The following is a 21,840-nucleotide window of genomic DNA, read 5'->3' on the forward strand; positions in this document are numbered from 1 at the left end:
TTTACAAAACTAACCATTTATTCATCTTTAAAGTGGAAATACCAAACTTTTTTCACAAAGTTGTTGTTAAGAATTATATGCAATAATATAGATGGGGTTTTTTGTAAAGTATATGAAATTATTTAAATATGAGACATTATTCATGGATGAAAAAAATGTCAGACTAAAAATATGTAAAATTTTATTGTCCAAAAGCAAACATAATTTTGATATCCTTGACAATCTTTCAACAGAAGCCATTTCCTCTCTTTTTTCTCCTTGACCTAGATTTTTTTCTACTCTTCTAATACCTACAAAATTATACACTTACATAATCTTAGTAGTCAATTTAAGAGTTCATTTAAAAATTTATTATGTCTAGATCTATAAACTCTCTTGGCCATAAAAGCCATCTTATTTATACATTATAACTGAGTTTATATTAGATCTATGAAGTCAGTTTAAGTTCTGCAATAGAATAAGGCCTTTCTATTTTTAATTGGAAAATAAATACCAAGTTCCAGTGGAAATTCAGTACACTCAGAAGACATCTCCATTAAACTTCTAAAGGAACACTTATACTGTTATCTCTGTTGTAAGTAATGATATAATGAGCATCCTAGTGCCTAAAGCTTCTTTGTGGGTCTATTATTTCCTTAAAGTGAATCCTTAGAAGTCAATTACTGGAACAAAGGAAAACCACCATCTGTTAAGGATCTCATATATATTGCCAAATTTCTTTCAGAATTCTACCAATTTTTTTGAAGCTTATTTTAGTAATCTCTACATCCAACATGGGGCACAAACCCATGATGAGGTTAAGAGACACATGTCTATTCACTGAGCTAGCCAGGTGCCCATATACCAAGTCTATTTTTTCCAATTTTTGATACATCAGCAGTATATGGGAAAAACCAATTTTATTGTATGTTTACCCTTACTGCCTTCTGAAATGTATTATATTATTATTACTGAGTAATTTAAAGTACTGACACTTAAATTCGTATTTTTGAAAATTACTATCAAAATTGAACATAACTTAGTATATGCATTTGTTTTCTATATTTCCTTTTGAGACGTCTATGTCTTTTTATATAGGTTTTTACTAAATCTTAATTTTTCCATCTGTTTATAAAAATTTTGTAAATCAATGAAAATGATTTGTAGTTGCTACCAATCTTGATCTGATATCGTAAACACTTCTGCTTTTGTACGATCTTCTTCCTTTATAATTTCTTCCATTGCTTTTCTGCCATGAAACTTCTCTTTCACTGAGCTACTTGATATGCATTGCTATTCTAATTTTTTAAGCTGTTTTGTTCACTTTGATCTTTTGTAGAGAACTCTGAGCAATACCTTTAGTTGTCCACCACATCTGGAATGAAGTAGTACGGTACCAGAAATACAGATTTAGACTCATTCATACGTAGTTGGTAATGCTCTAGCTGGATAGTTAGGGACTTGGAAGAAATAAGGGTGGAAGAGAGTAACAAGAAAAACTAGGGAAAAAGTATGCAGATGGACCCTCTCTGAATGGGCATAAACTTTTAAAATATTTGTGTCTCATACAAATGCCTACTAAAGGGCATCTACTATAGAGGAGACCCTTGATAATCAGGTAAACAAAAATGATACACTCTGTGGATGTCAATTAGCCTCTTATCTCAACAACCCCAGGCATCTTTAATAGGCCTAAGAATAAAGCAGCCATGGTGGCAAGGATATGCATGGCTCAACATCATGAACTTCCTCTTACCAAGGCCAACCTGGTCAATCACACTGTGGGTACCTAACCTGCCAAAAGCAGAGATGAACATTAAATGCCCCATATAGCACCACTTCGAAGGGAGACAGTAGACTAACCTTTGTCTGGCAAATCTGCACCCTCTGCCATTTAATAGGTTCAATTTCACTTTCTCCAAGGAAATCTATACCCCAGACTTGGGAGATGAATCCTGAAAAAGTATTGCTTTTTCATACTTGCTTCCAATTCCAAGTATGATCCCTTGGGCCCCTCCTCAGCTATACGGTAAGCTATAAGCTTTCTTATATCCTATAGTGATTCTTTTATCATAGTTTAGTGATTCTTTATATTAAACCTCCCTTGTTTAAATCACTATATAGTTCTACCTTCCAATTAGATCCATACTGCTATAGTCTCTGCCTTCATGGAGTTTACAGCACAGCAAAGAGGAAAGACAATTAAAATACCAATATTATTAGTAAAATGCAAAGTGAAATGGGAGCACCTAGCAGTGAGACTCAACCTAGACTTGCAGGATAACAGAAAGCTTTCTGAAAGGAGTGACACTTAAGCTTAGTCTTGGGGAATAAATAAGAGTTGACTTTATGAAGAGGGGAAGAAAGAATTCCTAAGCATAGGAAATACGACGTACAAAGGCCTGAGGGTAAAAGTTTAGAAGTCAAAAATTTTTTGAATATATATCATATAGGGCAGCCCAGGTGGCTCAGTGGTTTAGCGCCACCTTCAGCCCAGGGTGTGATCCTGGAGACCCAGGATGGAGTCTCACATCAGGCTCCCTGCATGGAGCCTGCTTCTCCCTCTGCCTGTGTCTCTACCTCCCTCTCTTTCTCTCTGTGTCTCCCATGAATAAATTAAATCTTTAAAAATATATATATATATATATGTGTGTGATATATATATCATATAAACACTAACCTAAAGAAAAGGAATCGCTATATTAATAGTAAACTTTAAGGCAAAAAGTTTATTTAGAGATGAAGAGAGTCATTTCATACTACAATAAAACAATGCTAAATTTTTCGGCTCCTATAAAATAGCTTCAAAATAAGCAAAACAGGGGATCCCTGAGTGGCTCAGCGGTTTGGCGCCTGCCTTTGGCCCAGGGTGTTATCCTGGGGTCCCGGGATCAAATCCCACATTGGGCTTCCTGCGTGGAGCCTGCTTCTCTCTCTCTCTCTCTCTCTCTCTCTCTCTCTCTTTCTCTCATGAATAAAAAAATCTTTAAAAAAATAAGCAAAACAAAAGATTAATAGAACTACTTAGAGACATAGGTCCACAATCATAATGAGAGATCTTAATATATCTCTACAAAAAGTCTCTAGTCATACAGACTTCAACAACATGATTAAAGAAATGACCTAATAGGGTACCTAGCTGGCTCAGGGGATAGATAATGTGACTCTTAATCTCAGAGTGATGAGTTTAAGTCCCACACTGGGTGTAGAGTTTATTAAAAAAAAAAAAAAAGACCTAATAGACATATATAAAACACAATTGTAAGATACTTATAAGTGAAGACAGAACCGTTACTAAAAATGTATAAAATGAAGAACTTCTGTTCATCAAAAAAATCATAAAAAAGGAGAAAGACAAGCCACAAACCTAGAGAAGATATACACAATATATGTACTCATCAGAATATATATTCAGAACATGTATTCTAAATATAAAGAATTCTACAAATCCAGAAAAATAAGCCAAAGAAAAATAGTAAAATACACCAAGTCATTTCACAGGAAAGAAAGAAAGAAAGAAAGAAAGAAAGAAAGAAAGAAAGAAAGAAAGAAAGAAAGAAAGAAAGAAAGAAAGAAAGAAAGAAAGAAAAGAAAGCTAGCTATATAGTCAAAAAGCACACAAAAGATACTCAACCTCATTAATAACCATGAAAATGCAAAATCAGGCTACAGTTAGTATATTACAACTGTTAGACTGGTAAATATTAGGGAGTCTGACAATACCAAATATTGGAGAGGATGTAGATCAACAAGAACTCTCACACGTTGCTAGTAATATTATATACTGGTAGAAGTACTTAGAAAAACAATAGATCATTATTATCTTGTAAATGTATACATTCACATATTTTGTATCCAAGAAATTCCACTGCATGTACCTTAGAGAATACTTACACATGAAGACCTATTTCATCCCTTTTCCCAAGAAAATCTAGTAGATTTAGATAAAAACCAAAATTTAAGTATAAAAAAACCCTGCACAATAGTACTATCAGGATCAACTTCCAGATTAAATAAATATCATGTATAAAAGGGAGAGTTTCCTCCTTTTTTTTGTCAGAATAGTAAAATAATGTAGACCTGCACTTATTAGCAAAAAATATCAGAAACTATGTAGCATTAACTTAACCTCAAATTATGGATATGGGTAAAATGAGGTATTTTTCTTTCAGTCATCTGTATCAGCTACAAATACCTTCAAATGAACTTAACGACCCTAATTAATAATTTACAAACCTTAAAATTTTCAAAAGGTCATCTAGGTCAACATTCCATTCATTCTCATTTTACCTGAATATCCCATTTGTGGTGTCCAACTTTTATAACCTGATCTCTGAGGATTCCCAGCAAACAATGGTGTTTTTAGTATTTGAGGATAATTACTATCTCGTGCAGAAGATGAGCTTGTACCAAAAGTAATATCTGATGCAAATGTGTTTTCTGCATTAGATCTTTTGTTTCCAAAGTATGAACCTAAATTCAGAAAATTAAATATCAGTTACTAAAGATTCAGAATTATGCAATAATGTTTTTAATCACTGTAATTTATATCATGTTCACTTTCTATAAAACTTTACCTGATGACTTTTAAAAACACAGCAAATTATGACAAATTTAATGGCATTGTTGATAAATAGACTTGTACTAAAATATAAGGAAAAGTGCTTGTTAACATGCTTCTACAAGCTGAGACTACTCTTGGTAGAATCATAAACTAGCTCCTAACCTTTAAATATAGCACGTAGGTTTACTTTGTAGAGCAATTACAAGAACTCTTTTCCGCGTTTAACTTGATGAAACTCCCTCCTTCCATGCAAATGGTATAAAAAAGAGTTTTAGATTCACTTGGATTCATTTCCTTATTTAATTTAGGCACTTTCCTATTGACATAATTTTACAGAATTGTCATAAAATTAGAAAGAATATACATAAACAGCCTAGTTTAATGTCTTGGCAAATAAACATTCTTAAAAATATATATTGGGGCTCTTCTCCTATTCCCCTTCACTTCCATGACAACTCTGATTCTCCTTAAACCATTTGCTTTTAGTTCACTTTGCCCGATTCTTTTTCCCGTCTGCCTCTGAACTGTTGGCTTCCCAGGGTTCCACACTTTTTCACCTTTTTTCTCAAATTAGCATTATACATCTTTCTGGGCATCTCATTTATTATATTGGTTTCTATTAATATCTACTTCTAATCATCTATACCCCTCATATATAGCCCTAACTTCTCTCTTAAACTGTAAAGCACAGTTTGGCAAACTTTTTAATAAAGGGCTGGATGGTAAATTTTTGGCTTTGTGGGCCATATCGTCTGTCATAATTATTCAACTCAGACACTATGTTGAGAAAGCAGCCATAGACGATAGTACATGAATAAGCAGCATGGCTGTGGTTCCATAAAACTTTACGTCCAGACACTGAAATCAGAATTTCACATAATTTCCACATGTCGCAAAACATTCTTTTACTTTTTCAGCCCTTTAAAAATGCAAGAACCATTCTTAAGCCTGTACCTGTGTTGTTTAATATAGTAGCTACCGACCACACGAGACTATTGAAGTTAAATAAAAAAATAACGAAAATTAAAAATTCTGTTCACCACACTAGCTACATTTTAAATGCTCAAAAGCCATGTTTGGCTGATGGCTACCATATTAACGCAGATATGAAATATTTCTATCATCACAGAAAATCCTACCAGTGTGGCTCCAGGTCCTTAGATCTATCTTTCGGATGTAAGCTTTTTAGATTTCTCTCCAAAACTTTTAAATGTTCAAAAATGAACTCATCTTTCCCTCAAAACTTATTACCAGTACTGGCCTACTATTGTCACTTAAGTTTTAAAGTCAGGAATCATTTTTAATTCTTTAATCAATCCTCACACCCAATTAGAAGTCTAGTTAAAAAAAATTTTTTTTAAAGGTTTTTTGTTTTGTTTTTATTTTTTTTTTTAATTTTTTAATTTTTTTTTTATTTGTTTACGATAGTCACAGAGAGAGAGAGAGAGGCAGAGACACAGGCAGAGGGAGAAGCAGGCTCCATGCACCGGGAGCCCAACGCGGGATTCGATCCCGGGTCTCCAGGATCGCGCCCTGGGCCAAAGGCAGGCGCCAAACCGCTGCGCCACCCAGGGATCCCCCCAAATTTTTTTTTTTTAATACCACTAAAATTTCCCTCCATCTCCACTCCTATTAGCCCATTTTAAGCGCATTATCCTCTTCAGGCCTGCAAGTCTCTCAATTGTTCTCCTTGATTCTAGTGTTATGCCTCTCTAATCCATTCTTCCCATCGTCACCAGTGATCTTTTCCGAAAAAGAAATTTTCTTTCTCACCATTCCTCAGTGTCTCCCCATACCCATCCTGCGATAAAATCAAACTCCTTTATTCAGGTACCAGCAGCAACTGGACGACAGATTCAAACTAAGATACTCCAAGAAGTCTGATAAAGATTTGCAAAGGTGTGGACAGGGTGTAAGGATATCATTATAAAGAAGGTGTACAGAACCAGGACAGTGTGCTCCATTATGTAGACGTAAAGGAACAACGGAAGAGAGTGGTTACCAGGAACTAGGGACAGAAAGGGTTGTTTTCCTGTTCTCAGGTTACTTTTAGACTCTAAGCTCCTTCTGGAAACTTATTCATCTTACTTGCCCTCCAATTTCCTTGACCTTCCTTTAACTGTATCTTATCGTCTTCCTTCCAACCTCAAACAGAGGAGTAACTTCCAAACCTGAATTTCTCCTAAGTTTCTCTTCTTAATCCAAAATCCATATACTCAATTGCCTCAGCGTGACCCCATGGATATCCTAGAGGTTCTTCACATTGAACATGTCCGTACACAACTCATTTTCCCTCTAAGTTGCCTCTCTTACAAAACCCACTTAATCTGGAAATAGTACTACCAACCGGCCAGTCACCAAAGCCAGAATTTGATGCAATAATTCACACATAAAATAATGAGAGGCATATAATAATGGTACAGACACAAGGGAAAAATAATTATTTAAAAGATAAAGATGGGCAGCCTGGGTGAGGCTCAGCTGTTGAGTGCCGCCTTCAGCCCAGGGCATGATCCTGGAGACCCAGCATCGAGTCCCACATCGGGCTCCTGGCATGGAACCTGCTTCTCCCTCTGCCTGTGTCTCTGTCTCTCTCTGTGTGTGTCTCTCATGAATAAGAAAAAAATAAAATTAAAATAAATAAAAATAAAATAAAATATAAAATAAAATAAAATATAAAATAAAATAAAATAAAAAATAAAATAAATAAAATAATAAAATATAATAAATAAAATAAAATAAAAAATAAATAAAATAAAATAAATAAAATAAAATAATAAAATAAAATAAAATAAATAATAAAATAAAATAAAAAATAAATAAAATAAATAAAATAAATAAATAAATAAATAAATAAAATAATAAAATAAAATAAATAATAAAATAAAATAAAAAATAAATAAAATAAAATAAAAAATAAATAAAATAAAATAAAATAAATAAAAAAAGAAATAAAATAAAATAAATAAAATAAAATAAAATAAATAAATAAATAAATAAAAAATAAATAAAATAAAATAAAATAAAATAAAATAAAATAAAATAAAATAAAAGATGGGGGACACCCAGGTGGCTCAGTTTTAGCCCGTCTTCAGCCCAGGGTGTGATCCTGGAGACCCGGGATCGAGTCCCATGTCGGGCTCCCTGCACGGAGCCTGCTTCTCCCTCTGCCTGTGTCTCTGCCTCTGTCTCTCTCTCTCTGTGTCTCATGAATAAATAAATAAAATCTTTAAAAATAAAAATAAAAACAATAAAAGATAAAGATAGGACCTAAAAGACAAAGACAGGACTTCTTAACTGGCTGGCTGTTGTGAGTTACCTGCTGAAGTCTTACAGGTCTCTAACTCAGGCAACGCGGTGGTGGCGGAAAAGAACCGGTTTAGGGGCTGGGGCTGGATTTACCCGTACAGGAAGCCAGGTGTGCACCGGCCTCCCGCCAGGTCTGAGGAGAGCGCCAAGTAGGAACCTGGCGCCTGGCGGGTCAGAGCCGTGGTCACAACCCACAAGTGGCCTAGAGAAAGAAACTCATCTCTAAGGCCAAAGCGCAACTTGGGAAGGGCGACAGGCGCGCAGGGCAGGTCTCCGGAGGGTGAGAGAGGAACAGGGCGGAGCGGCGTTCGGGAAGCCCGGAGCCGGGAGAACACCGGGACACGGGCGCCCCGGAAGCCAACGGCGGAGCGGCCCGTCACCTCCTCGGCTCCTCGGCCCGCCCCGCGCCGCGCGTGGGCACAGCCCGGAGTCCCGACGTCCCGACACGAAGGCGCCAGCCGAGCTGCGCGGGAGGACGAAGGACGCGCATGTTCAGGTGAGAGGCCCGCTCACGTGTCCTGCCGCCCCCCCGCCCCCACCCCACCCCCCGCCGGAACCCTCCCCCCCCCCCCCCCCCCGCGCTCCTCGCCTGGCGCTGGCTGCGGGCGACACGGGCCGGGGCCGCGGGCGCTGCTGCTCGGGCCCGGGGGCGACGACGAGGACGAGGCCCGCGCGCAGGGGCGGCTCCGAGGGGTCTCCCGGCGCCCACCGTCGGGGCCAGCGCCCGGGGGCCCCGCGCCGCCCAGGGCCGGGGAAGCCGCGGGGCCCGACGGCGAGCCTGAGGAGCCCTCGGGCCTCAGCATCCGCACCAAGCTGCCCAGGCAGAGGCCCGACATGTCGGAGCGCGCCCTCGCCCTCACCGGCCGCGCGGGCGTCGCCGCGAAAGGGCGGGAACGCAGTGCGCAGCCGCAGAGCCGGCAGAGCCCGGCGCGCAGGCGCAGCGGGTCCCAGCGTCGCCCCGCGCCCCGCCCCCCCGCCGCAGGCTGCGGCCCTGGGCTTCGTGGGACATCGCTCTCCTCAATCTGCAAGGGTCACCTGATGGAATTCTTCAGAGCCCATCAAGGACCATCCACCTTGGTACACCAGTTATTCTCACAGCACTGTATTTTACCAAGTGTTTGGTGCCTTTTAGTATCTCCCACACACCCCCAAACACACTAAGCTTCTTGTTTAAATTTACGCAGTGTCCATCACTGGACACCCAACGCCCATGACGGTGTAAACAAATTCAGTGTGCAGCTCACTTAGCTGCTCTTACAGGGAAACGCAGAAAGGAGCCATTGGCCTCCTACAGCTTATGTATCAAGGCGGTTATTACAAGGTATTTCCCATTAAGCGTAGGACTGTATGCACAGCACCCTAAGGACCAAGTCAAGAACGGAGAACGCTCTCAGTTCCCAATTTCTCATATTAATTAATTAATATAATTATTAATTAATACAAATTAATCAGGAAGAGACTTTTTGCAAATCCAAACTGCAAAAAGACCTTCAGGAAATTAAGTTGTGCCTACTTGTCTTGAGTACGGATAGTACCAACTTCAGAAAAGCTGGGACTGAGAAAGTAAGTACTATACTGTACACTACGTATCAACCCTACTTCAATTTAAAAGACCTGAATTCATGCAATTGCTAAATTCTCAATATATGAGGTGTCTAGAAGAGCATGGTGACTGGATTCCTACATAACTACCCACATGACGACTGGATTCCTCAAAACACCTTCAAAAGATTCAAATACCACTTACATAAGATTATGTTCAGGGCACCTGGGTGGCTCAGTCAAGCATCAGCCTTCAGCCCTTGTCATGATCTCCAGTAGAGCCCATGCTGCATCGGGCTCACTGCTCCTTGGGAAGCCTGCTGCTCCCTCTCCCTCCCTCCACCTGCTGTTCCCCCTGCTTGTGCACTCTCTGATAAATAAGATCTCTTAAAAATAAAAATAAGGTTATGTTCCATCATCCAATTCCAAACTTTCAGAAATAGTGCAATTCACCCTAAACTCTTTAAATCAGTGAACTATCAGGACAATGGTAGACATTTCAAGAATCTCACATAAGCATCTTTCAACAATGTTAAAATTTATCTTGGTGAGTGATGTCCAAGTGAACTCTACCCTCCCTGTGGGGTTTGAATTAACCACCCCAAGACCAATAGAGGCAGGACTACCAACTAAGCCAGCCAGGAGCCCCACTAATCATTATCCTTAAAACTACTAGTCATTGTCAACACGCTTGAGAAAATTTCGGCTTCTATTTCCAGAAAAATGTTCACCGAACTACTTTATTTTCACCAAAGAATGTAAAACTCTCAGAATACTTATACTCATTTTAGTCTTTTGAAAAAAAGACTCAAACAATGTTGTGGAAAACTATCAACTTCTATTTCCTTAAAGGCTAACAATTCCCTTGGTACTTAACTGGTATATTCTGATATAAAACATTTTAAAAACAAGAAATGTAGTCTAGACTGCAGTCCTATTCTAAGATGGTGAAATGAATCATTAACTTAAATTAGTGATCAGTTCAGAGTAACCATTAACTTATGAAACAGTCCCAAATTTCAACAGCCATTTATTCTGGTCAATCTTTTAATTCATATATGGATAGGTTTATCATTTTTACCAGTTAACATTCTCATTGATATAGGTCAATTTACATTAACCATTATTATATGACATGAAAGAAGCACATGGGAAAATCAAGAAGAACACAGGACTTAAACTTTTAGTCAATAGTTTGCTGTTAAGGAAACATACAAATAAGTACACTTAAGCAGAAACAAAATACTGTACTCAGGATAACAGCATTGCAGAAAAAAATCTAAAGCTGAAGATAAAGATCTTTATTTTACAGTATGTATAATTACATAATTTATTAAAATTAATACAATTCATATACAAAATAGTGACACAGTAGTCATTAAATTTGATAAGCACTTTACAGAAATGTTAAGATGGCAAAACTATACTAAGCATTATCTCGTATCTCCATCAATGTCTAGCTCACTAGTTCAGGCTGAACATTGACTCTCCGAAGCACTTCTTCAGGCATGCAAAAAACAGGACTAACAGGTTTAATCTGTTCTTCTCCCAAAAGTGACAATCCAGCAATTCCAAATAAAGTATGAAAAGGATCTACCTATTTAAAAAATAAGAATTTATAGAGTATTACAAAAACGAAAACTTCTAAAACCCTACTTCTGAACAAATTATATTGGGTTCCATTATATTTTTACTTAAATAATTGCTTAAAATTTTCTGAAATAAAAATGATGGCTTTAAATTTTTTTTTTATAAATATAGAACCTTTACCATACTTTTTGACAATTTCTATGAACTTGTTTTATACCCTCATATATTCTCCAATAAAAATTAAACAGAATAGTATCCCGCTTTTTTAAGCAACACTTTATCAACCATTTCTAAGTCTGTAAATGCCAGAAAAGTAACTTAAACCAACATAACTATTATATGAACATGTCAGAATTATACTTGCCATGTCTCCTGGTCGGTCTGCAAATCCTCCTGTTTCTTCATCTTGACAGGCTAAAATGAAACTTCGCAGTTTCTCTCTATCAATCCAATGAAGCCTTCCAATTATCTTTAGGGAAGCCAACACCCACCATGAATAGCAGACATCTGGTAACTAGGAGAAAAAAAAACCACAGTCGCCACCATTTTAGTTTCTATTCCAAACGTGGGGTGGTGGTGGTGGTGGTGGGGATTAGGGATATACTGACATGCAGTTCAAGATGCTAAAATCCATGAATACAATTTACAGAATTAAAGATAATCACTGGAAAAAAGACCAAACATTTCAATCCACACCTATGCTAAATGTTTCTTAGTTTAGGTACTCAGTGACAACCCTCCCTATACATTGTATCTGCAATGAAACCAAGAAACTGGTGGTTAAAACTCATGAAATCCATGGTGACATATATTCTGTTTCCCTAAGCAGAGCATTTTCAACAAGTGCTGTCCAGACAGGCATATACTTTCTTAAAAATAATCTAAAGCTTGGCTCCTCAAAACACGGGTCACTTGAGTTTAAAGTTGCAGAGTATCTCATTTTTGATTCAAGAATCATTTCAACAAAATCAATGGGTGAGGGCAGCCCGGGTGGCTCAGTGGTTTAGCACCACCTTCAGCCCAGGGTGTGGTCCTGGTAGACCTGGGATTGAGTCCCGCTTCGATGGGCTCCCTGCATGGGGCCTGCTTATCCTTCTGCCTGTGCCTGTCTCTGTCTCTTGAGTAAATAAAATCTTAAAAAAAAAAAAAAAAATCAATGGGTGATTCACAGGCACATTAAAAGTTGTCCTACCTAAGTGTAGATTCCTGGCAATCCCAAACCTGATCCATTTTCTTTTTTTTCCTGATCCATTTTCTAAGTGTTGAAAGTTGCCCAGGTTTTTCATTGGACCTTAACTAGCTAGAAAACTAGCTAGAAAATAGCCTGTGGCTATTTCCCCACTCAACTTATTCCTAAATATTAAGCAAGCAAAGCTAAAACAAAAATACAATTCCAGATAAAAGCACCACCATGCCATATCATATTCCTGGCCAAGGATCCAGCAGGATACAGCCCTGAAGTCAAACCTAGACTACAACCAAAAGTTTCTTTATAGGTTTAAGTGGTTTTTTAAAAATACAAAATCTTAAAAAAACACCACCACAGTCTTGTAATAGGAAAATCGTAAGAAATTCAAATGTATCCATATAATTTTACTGAAACACAGGTATGCCCACTGGTTTCTTATGGTCTATGGCACCATCTGCTCTTCAGGATAGTTACGTACTTGCCAACAAGATTGTATGTTCTACAGAGCTGAAAACATTTACTACCTGGCCTTTACAGACCCAATTTCGAACATAATGTGTGAGAGCTAAAGAGAACTGCAGACTTGGAAAGGAAGGTTTAATTTCCTTTTCTCCAAATCAAAGTGTCAAAATTGGGTTTTTCTAAAAAAATTTAATAAGCATTTTAAATACAAATTTTGTGACATAATTTTAAAAAAATCATTGATTTGATAAATTGTCCTTTCACATCCATGAGGAGACATGGAGATTTCTGTACAAGATACATGTGTTCATTCAACAGTACTTTTGGGGTCCCAGATGTAAATAAAGCTTTTAATGTAGGACTGATTTCTTCCTGGTATAGGTCTAGAACTAAATGTTCAAAGAAATAGCTTCGTTTCATTCATTTTTTTTTAAGGCCTCTAAAAACAACATTTATTGTCTTATTAGGGACTAAACGAAGAAACAAGTTCCCAGGCTGATCCTTCCGCTTTCCTAAGTCCATATGGTCATGGTTCATGATTCAAAAGTAGCATGTATCCAGGGTGGGGTAGGGAGGACAGCATCATTCTGGAAGTGCCCACCACCATAGATCTCCATCTCTGCTCTGGGGTGTGTCCAGAGCTGGATGGATGTGGCTAAGAGCCAGCCACCGCAGGTAGCTGTCCAGTGTTCTGTAGTGCCCTGTTCTCTGGAGGCTGACTGACTGACTTCTGGCTGGTGGATGATGGCTCCTACGCAGAAAGGTCTAAGTCTGTTTCCCAAGTGTTCTGGGCTCTAGATGAGTAGCTGTGTTGAGAGCAGGTCCGGCTCAGTAGCCCAGACTAGAAAGTAGTTCCCAGTTGAAAGATATACTGTCCCACCAGGGCTCCTCCAGCTTAGGGTAGAAAGGGAGGAGCCATGGCCCCAAATCTTTTGAGCTCAGAGGCAAAGGCAGCGGACACCACCACTTCTGCAGACTCCCAAGCCTTCTTCACACAGTGGCAAATTTTTATATACTTTAAAAATTCAAACTATGTCTGAATACAAATATAAATAAAGCTAAGAGCATTTGCCATTTTTTTGGTTTTCCTTCAGATAACTCCAGATGCTACTTCAGGACAGGAAGATTAGAAGACAGCTTTGTCATAAAAAGAGCTATCAGAAGGTAGCAAACCCATCTTTGCCTCAACAGTCTTAGAAGTATCTCCACTCTAGTTGTTTTACTTTCGCCCAGGGCATTTTTTAAGAAGTACAACTGAAAAATTGCAATGAGGGGAGGGAAAGCACGTTATCAGTTTACAAGAAGCTATTGGAATTATAAAGCTATTAGAACACAGTGTATCTTATGAAACAATACCTTCTCGGGCCTTCCATTGAGTCCACCTGATGGTAACTGTCGTTCACAAAGCCACCAACCGAGTAAATCAGAATTTACTTGATGCAACTGGCTAGTAATAGCCAGAAATCCTGTGCAACAATAGATCTAAAATTACAGACATAAAGTATATGTGTATGATAATTTTTCAATTGTAATATAGTGATAAAACTACTCAATTAAAATGCCATTTTATGTCATTTTTTGTCTAAAAATCTGCTATTAACAAGTCAGAATTGCAAATATATCTGAACAAATCCAAACATACTAATTCTAGGATCCAAATCTGTAATGAAATTCTACTGTCAACATTTCCTCATGGCTAAAAGCAGTTTTTTTAAAAGGTTTTTGGGGCGCCTGGGTGGCTCAGTCGGTAAATGTTTGCCTGCCTTTAGCTCGGGTCATGATCCTAGAGTCCTGGGATCAAGCCCCAGGTCAGGCTCCCCCTGCTCCTGCTCTGTCAAATAAATAAAATCTTTAAAAAGTTTTGTTTTTTTTTTAAAGTAATCTCTCCACACCCTACATGGAGCCTTGAATTTGCAACTTCAAGATCAAGAGTCTCATGCTCTACTGACAGTGCTAGCCAGGTGGCTCTTAAAGCAAATTTTATTTTACCTTTTACATATACAATATATAATAGTACAAATACTATTTATCTCTCTAGCATAAGCAAATAAGTGTTCAGGATAGGTAGGGAACAGATTGTTCCATCTACTTAATTAAAAACTAATGGTCCTCTATGGTAGAGACCTTTGATAATCTTCAAGCCAAGTGCCAATAGAGGAAACTTAATTTTGTTAAAAAAAAAAAAAAAAAACTAATGGAAAATAGGAACATCTGGATGGCTCAGTTGGAGCACAGAACTTGATCCCAGAGTTGTTGAGTTTGAGCCCTATGTCGGATGTACAGATTACTTAAATAAAACTTGGGGGGCGGGGCGAGGGAGTGACTAATGGAAAATAAAAACATCTCTCTTTTTTAAAGATTTATTCATGAGAAACACAGAGAGAAGAGAGAGCCAGATACACAGGCAGAGGGAGAAGCAGGCTCCACGCAGGGAGCCCAATGTAGGACCCGATCCGGGACCCTGGGATCATGCGGAGCCAAAGGCTCAACAGCTGAACCACCCGGACATCCCCAAAATGTTATCTTTCATGGTAACAAATCTACTTAGGTTTGCTTGGGCCAAAAGCTTCCACCAACAGGTAATGTATATAAAACAAGCTACTGTAAAAATGCCTTCCTTTATCTGCATTTAAGCAATTCTTACATAACATCTCATGTTACATTAATTTAATTTCATTCATATATAACAGACACCCAAACTGCTTTTAATGTATTTTCCCAGTTTTCACTACTTATCCCTTCAAAACTGACATATTTTAATCTGCATTAATAAATTACCTGCCCAGCATGGGATTCAGAACCTGGCCTGCAACCAAATCCACCATCAAAGTTCATACACGATAAAACAAATTCAATGGCTTTTTCCACATTAATAGCGTCTAGCTTCCCCTACAAACAGAAAAAATAAGCCTATTGAATTCCAAAATAATCACGGCACTTTAATTATTCCAATACAATATTCAAAACTTACCAACAGAGCCAAGGTTGCCACCGCACAAAAAGAGAATCTTGTATCTATTTCTCCTAAAAGAAAAAGGAATCAAATGAAAACTAAGTGCTCCCAGAGCTATCTGATCCTAGTACGTAATGCCAGTTAACTAAAAACAAACTGTACAACTACCATGGTTAAACTTCCAAGAGTTCAAGCTTAACATTTATGCCAGGAGGAAAGCTAAATCACAAGTAAATGACTTCTAAGAAAATCAAGAACTAGAAAATTGTCAAAAATACAGCAAATTATCTTAAGTTGCTTAGAGCATCCAAAAGGGAAAATAACACAGAACCAAAAGGACTATTCAGTTTCTAAGAGGACAATAAACTTACCCTATTACATAAAAGTAGATTTTCACATCCCATGAAGCAGCTGGTCTCTCCGGCCTGCACTGTATTCAGCCCTAAAGCAGAGATTATCTACATTTATCAAGTATAGTACTATTCCCTCCCTCCACTCAAATATCTAGTAAGTTTGTAAAGTTTTTTGAGTATTTCTCCCTTGTCAGTAAATAGTTTGTGTAAAAAAAAAAAAAAAAGAAAAGAAAAGAAAAAAAAAAAACTTTACAAAGCCACCAAATATTGGGGGAAAAAATTTCACCTACCTCATCTCTTAGACTGGCCCCCTCTGTTCCAGTTCTCCTGTATGCTGATATAACTAGCACAGTGCATGCTGGAACTTCCAGCAGACCATTTAACTTCAGTAAGACCAGCTGCTTAGTGGGACCTGAAAAGATCAAAAACTTAAAAATCTCCTTATAATTATTAGCAAAGCCTCCTTAAAAACTTCCAACAAACCTTATCACTACAATAAACACCAAAACAGAGATTCTAATACTGGTATTCTGGGTAGCATGGATTAGATGGACATTACCCCATATATCTCCAGCAAAAGAACCATCTTCTTTCTGTAGACTCTGAACATATTCCACAACTTTATTTACATCAATAACATTAATACTATCATACAGAGTAAGAATCTGTAATAAAAAAAAATAAGTAAATACTTCAACACTGCTAAGTTTGTTCTGATTTTCAACTACCTTTTCAATCTTCAAGCGTAACTTTGTTCATACATACTATGAACTTTTTAGAAATGTGCAGACCTTTCTACTTTGCCACATTACCAACCCAAACCAGTAACATAAATCATTTATTTCCTACATATAAATTGTAACTTAGCATTGCAAAACTTTTATATTTTACTAACTTACACGTACCGAAGTAGACTTTAAAACCTTAATTCTGGGGCAGCCCGGGTGGCTCAGCGGTTTAGCGCTGCCTTCAACCCAAGGGCCTGATCTTAGAGACCCGGGACCAAGTCTCGTGTCAGTGTCAGTCTCCCTACATGGAGCCTGCTTGTTGTCTCTGCCTATCTCTCATGAATAAATAAAATCTTAAAAAAAAAAAAGCATTCTTAAAAGAAACAAACATAAATAATTCTGGATCTTCACGATTATCAAAATTAAAACATTTAACTCCACTTGGTGATTTTCAAATTATTTATATATACTGAAAATAAACATTTTACCATTCAAGGTCTCAGTGTAATCTTACAATTGACATCAACTTTGGATTCAGCTAATACATGCCATCACATCATTGACCTTGTAGAATACAGGCTTTGTTTGAAAAGATTAGGGAAACTTTTTGACATTAATTTTGTCACGTTACTAATACCCAATTCAATTTCTCCATTCTCAGGTAAGAGAATACAGCAAGACTGCTAAATCTTAGGAAGTATTTACCTGGACAGCACTTAGAGTGTACAAAAGATGGGGGTCATGTCCAATACTAGCACTTATTCCACCACACTCATGTTGACATGACTTAATGAAGGTCAGAATTTCTTCTCTGTTCATCCGATGTAGTTGTCCCATCAGATCCATCACAGTCAGACCCCAATAGATCCCACTCATTCTCAAATATTCAGACATACAGTATTCCTGAAATACACAATTACTTCAATGTGCCAGTTTGAATCGATGCAGGGTCAAAGTGATAAAACACATAAAACTAGCCACACTTACTGTTTAATTCAATTGATCCTAACATCAGTATTTATTTTAAATTTGTGGCTCTCAAATTTGGGGGTATGGGGAGTAGTATCAGAGATGCAGATAATAAACACATCTGTCAATGACCAGACAAATAGGACTTTAATTCCTAAGAGCCAACCAGAAGTAGAACTCAAAAATATACCAACCTTTCTCAAGTTTGGGGAGAAAGTATTTTCTTTCAGAGTATCCACATCATATTATTAGACATCCATCCTACTAATATATGGACTATGGACACAGCCTCATCTACTACCTATTAGTAATGATACAACCTCTTGAAAACCAAAATGGCCATGGTATGCAGAAGTCAGACATAAAAACTGATAGAGACTAGTCCAGAAATAAATTTTTGCTAGTCCCATGTTACAGTTTTCAATCAGGTGAATAGTCTCAATAGTTTGCTGTGAACCCATATTCTGGGTTTAGTCAGCTGGTGAGCACTAGATAAAAAAGGCAGGGATGGGTCAAGACCTAACCCTTTAACTAAACATCCAGGGAAAAAATAAATATGATCCTAACAACTCCATCAAGGTTATGGGAATTCAACAAGTCACAAATTCATCAATACCAGAGGTTTCCCAACATGGTAAATTAACCCAGTTGTTTAGATACTAGAAGGAAAAATACTGACTTCCAGCTTCATTACTTTTTTTTCTAAGAATGTCCCAGAAAAGAAGTTTGAACTGAGGGTAAAACTTTTTCAAGGTCTCAGCGTAATTCTAGAGCTTGTGTTATCACACATCAGCCGTTTAGTCAGGTAATACATGCCAACACATCACTGACCTTGCAAGTAATACCTCAGCTACAAAAGTACAGGCCTCTTCTGTAGCTCAAACCTCTTTTAAGAATCTGGGCAGATGGGGAATCTATTCTGTCTTGCAAAGCCTCTAAGACCCATGGCTAATTCTGATAAACCCTCAACCCCAGGTGGCCAAAGCTACACACACAGCACTTCAAGGATCTTCAGTCCTCGGCAAGCAAGAGTTAGGATTAAAAAAATAAAAAATAAAAAAAAACAACACATGGACCATAGGGCAGCCTGGGTAGCTCAGTGGTTTAGTGCTGCCTTCCGCCCAGGGTCTGATCCTGGAGACCCGGGATCGAGTCTCACGTTGGGCTCCCCGCATGGAGCCTGCTTCTCTGCCTCTCTCATGAATAGATAAAATCTTAAAAAAAAAAAAAAAAAAAAACCATGGGCCACACATACAGACCTACTTACTGTTTGCGCACTCACTTCTTCAAAATAAACTTTCAACATGAACTCATACGTACATAATCATCTTTCTTGGAGCCATAGGACGCGATATAATCCGCATGCTTCTCTAACAGCAGCGTGTCAGGTGCATCTGACTTGATGGTAACATCCTTCTGTGGTGTGCCCTTTCCAAATAAAAAGCAGGGACTTAATAACTTGTCCTCTTTTAATGCCTGACCCCAGTGCACATACCCAATATACATCAGAACTTTTTTCACTCGGATCCCATCTTGCACACACCAACTTTGTTTGAAAAGCCGCCACTTCATCTGCCTCAAAGCAACCTGAGCCCTGAAGCTCCTGCAAAGATTCGGGTATTTCTCAGGTCTCAGAGTAATTCTAGAGCTGAAGGAGTAATCACCAACTGCAGATTCAGAATACATGCCAGCTCATCATCGACCCAAGACCATTTTCACCCTCCTCTGCGGCTGCTTCTCTCTCACTTAAGAGTCCTAGTGGGGGATCCCTGGGTGGCCCAGCAGTTTAGCGCCTGCCTTTGGCCCAGGGCGCGATCCTGGAGACCCGGGATTGAATCCCGTGTCGGGCTCCCAGTGCATGGAGCCTGCTTCTCCCTCTGCCTGTCTCTGCCTCTCTTTCTGTATGTGACTATCATAAATAATAAATAAAAATTTTAAAAAAAGAGTCCTAGTAAAATCAACAAACACCCAAAAGGACGTCCAAGCTTCCCAGTTGAGGACGACCTAACAGCTTGCACGCGGCACCAAGTGGCAACCCTACAATCAGATCGTGGCCAGCCCAGGATTTACAGTCCAGTTCTCTGGGGACCATTCTAGGGATCCTCGCCTATTCGGTTCATGCTCAAGCTCCTCGGGCCTCCTCGCCCCCAGCTTTTAGTCTTCATTTCTTCGTGTGCAACAAGCCTTCTGGAAACCAGGCTGCTGCTCTGTGGTCGCCCGCTCACTTCTCATCCTAGCTCCCTGTGATCGAGGCAGCAGTTCAACTCCCTGCACGTGCATCATGACGACCACCGGGAAAAAGAAAACCTGGTGGATTGCCATCGGATCCCGTTTAAAATTTTTTTTTTTATTTATTTATGATAGTCACAGAGAGACAGAGAGAGAGAGAGACAGAGACACAGGCAGAGGGAGAAGCAGGCTCCATGCACCGGGAGCCCGACGTGGGACTCAATCCCGGGTCTCCAGGATCGCGCCCTGGGCCAAAGGCAGGCGCCAAACTGCTGAGCCACCCAGGGATCCCCCGGGTGGCTCAGCGGTTGAGCACCTGCCTCCGACCCAGGTCGTGACCCCTGGGGTCCTGGCATCGAGTTCCACGTTGGGCTCCCTGCGTGGGGCCTGCTTCTCCCTCTGCCTGTGCGTGTGTGTCTCATGAATAAAAAATAATAATAAAATTTAAAAATAATAAATAAGATAAAAATTACCGCATCCTTCAAAGACCGTACCGGTGAGGACTTTGTAGATTCTGAACCCACAAACACATAGGAAAAAAAAATTTTTTTAAATTAAAAAATTAAAAAGGAGCAGCAGCACCGACTGTTCAAGGCTTTTCTTTTTTTTTTTTTTTTTTTTTTTTTGAGTTGTTAAGAAATCGGGCCGGCGAACCTTGAGGCCTGCCTGTTAGGAGGAAGCCTAGATAAAATTAGAGGCCGCGAGGTCCGCAGGAAACGCTGAGTAATACTTCACCCTCCCTGTGCCCGGAAAAAAGGAAAAAAAAAAAAAAAAAAGCAAGTTCCAAGGCCCGCGCCTCCCCCGACCGCTCCCGACACCCGCTCGACCACCCTCAGTCAGGGACCGGCCGCGCGGGCCCGCGGCAGCCACACCGCCCCGGCAGCGCCGCGCAGCACCACCTCACTCACCATGACTGAGACCGGAAAGAGAACCCGGGCGCGCTCCGCGGCGGATTTAGGCGGCGCGCGCCTGCGCAGAAAGCTCCCGCCGGGGCCCTCGCGGGCAGCGGCATAGCTGACCGCGCTCCCGCCTGCAGCGAGGAGCGGCTGCGCGGCTGCCCGAGGACCCCGCCGGAGGCGCGGGGCTGTCCTCGCCGCCTGAGCGCAAATCCTCGGGCACCTGCCTCCGCCTGGCTCGCGGTGTCCCCGCGCCCTTGAGCCGTCGCGAAGTCTTAAGCGATGTTTAAGGGCCTGAATGGCCTTTAAAAAATAAATGAATAAGTTTGTTCTTGAGGCCCCTCGTGACTCCGAAGATCTGAAGTGGGTGGTAATTAGGAGGATTTTTGCACGCAAGGGATTGATCGATAAGCCCAGTAACTTCGATTTTTCTCGGCCCCGGCTGCGGCTGTCTCCCCCCCACCCCCGCTCCCTCCGTGTGTGCCTCGAGGGCTACGACCTGCACGTGCTGTGGATTGCTTTCTGCAAAAGAAACACCCGCGTGCTTTCCGCGAGCTTTCCGCGCAGTTCGGGTTTGCTGGGCGTGTAGGTCGGTGGTCTTCCTAGGTGCCCCCTTCGGGCTTCTCCCACGTCTGCATTCTGAGCACCTGTCAGGACACCCGGCCACCCCGCCCCCTGACCCTTGGTGTGCGCGGGGAGGATGCACACCTTTATGGGCCGGACGCACTGGCCTATAGGGACCATCAGTAACGAAGAGTGTTGGATCTGCTGCGATGATAGAGCTCTCTCCTCTCTCTCTCTCTCTTTTTTTTTTCCTCCCTGTAACTCTGTGATTGTTCCATTTATAGTTTGAGGCCACTTTATTAAATGCGCGCAAGTTGGGGATCCCTGGGTGGCTCAGCAGTTGAGCGCCTGCCTTTGACCCAGGTCATGACCCTGGAGTCCCGGGATCGAGTCCTGCATCGGGCTCCCTGCACGGAGCCTGCTTCTCCCTCTGCCTGGGTCTCTGCCTCTCTCTCTCTCTGTCTCTCATGAATAAATAAAATCTTTTTTAAAAAATGCGTGTAGGGATCCCTG

At 40.0% G+C, this 21,840-nt stretch overlaps 2 protein-coding genes and 3 non-coding genes across 5 annotated transcripts in view; all 5 read right to left on the bottom strand.

The window, feature by feature from the left end:
* MSH4 (mutS homolog 4) overlaps positions 1 to 8,655 on the bottom strand; it is an 80,028-nt gene extending 71,373 nt beyond the window's left edge. Inside the window, exons 1-3 of the mRNA XM_041748584.1 lie at positions 8,442 to 8,655; positions 7,974 to 8,315; positions 4,270 to 4,452 (exon numbers count right to left, since the gene is read on the bottom strand). Coding sequence (XP_041604518.1) covers positions 4,270 to 4,452; positions 7,974 to 8,315; positions 8,442 to 8,655 — 739 coding nt within the window. The remainder of the gene's footprint in view (positions 1 to 4,269; positions 4,453 to 7,973; positions 8,316 to 8,441) is intronic.
* Positions 8,656 to 10,407: 1,752 nt separating this feature from the next.
* RABGGTB (Rab geranylgeranyltransferase subunit beta) lies at positions 10,408 to 20,835 on the bottom strand. Its single transcript, XM_041750288.1, has 9 exons — positions 20,776 to 20,835; positions 18,959 to 19,066; positions 17,375 to 17,572; positions 16,501 to 16,606; positions 15,607 to 15,659; positions 15,414 to 15,524; positions 13,992 to 14,117; positions 11,349 to 11,498; positions 10,408 to 10,991 (listed from the first exon to the last, which is right to left on the bottom strand). Exons 1-9 carry the CDS (start codon positions 20,776 to 20,778, stop codon positions 10,851 to 10,853), a joined length of 996 nt encoding a protein of 331 aa, XP_041606222.1. The 5' UTR covers positions 20,779 to 20,835; the 3' UTR covers positions 10,408 to 10,850.
* On the bottom strand, positions 17,163 to 17,234 carry LOC121488538. Its single transcript, XR_005987152.1, has one exon. It is a non-coding gene; the product is annotated as a small nucleolar RNA SNORD45 (small nucleolar RNA).
* On the bottom strand, positions 18,389 to 18,470 carry LOC121488539. The gene has a single exon (XR_005987153.1). It is a non-coding gene; the product is annotated as a small nucleolar RNA SNORD45 (small nucleolar RNA).
* Positions 19,264 to 19,342, bottom strand: LOC121488540. The gene has a single exon (XR_005987154.1). It is a non-coding gene; the product is annotated as a small nucleolar RNA SNORD45 (small nucleolar RNA).
* Positions 20,836 to 21,840: the final 1,005 nt, after the last annotated feature.

Source organism: Vulpes lagopus, chromosome 3 (assembly GCF_018345385.1).
Source record: "Vulpes lagopus strain Blue_001 chromosome 3, ASM1834538v1, whole genome shotgun sequence".
Lineage (NCBI taxonomy): Eukaryota > Metazoa > Chordata > Mammalia > Carnivora > Canidae > Vulpes > Vulpes lagopus.

Bases quoted from the DNA above. Each gene is read 5' to 3' on its own strand.
- RABGGTB (XM_041750288.1), bottom strand. The intron at 15,525-15,606 runs GTAAGTTTTGAA...TTCTGTTTGTAG, and splicing joins TGGCAACCTTGGCTCTGTTG to GGGAAGCTAGACGCTATTAA. The intron at 14,118-15,413 runs GTAATTTATTAA...CTGTAATTTTAG, and splicing joins CTGAATCCCATGCTGGGCAG to ATCTATTGTTGCACAGGATT.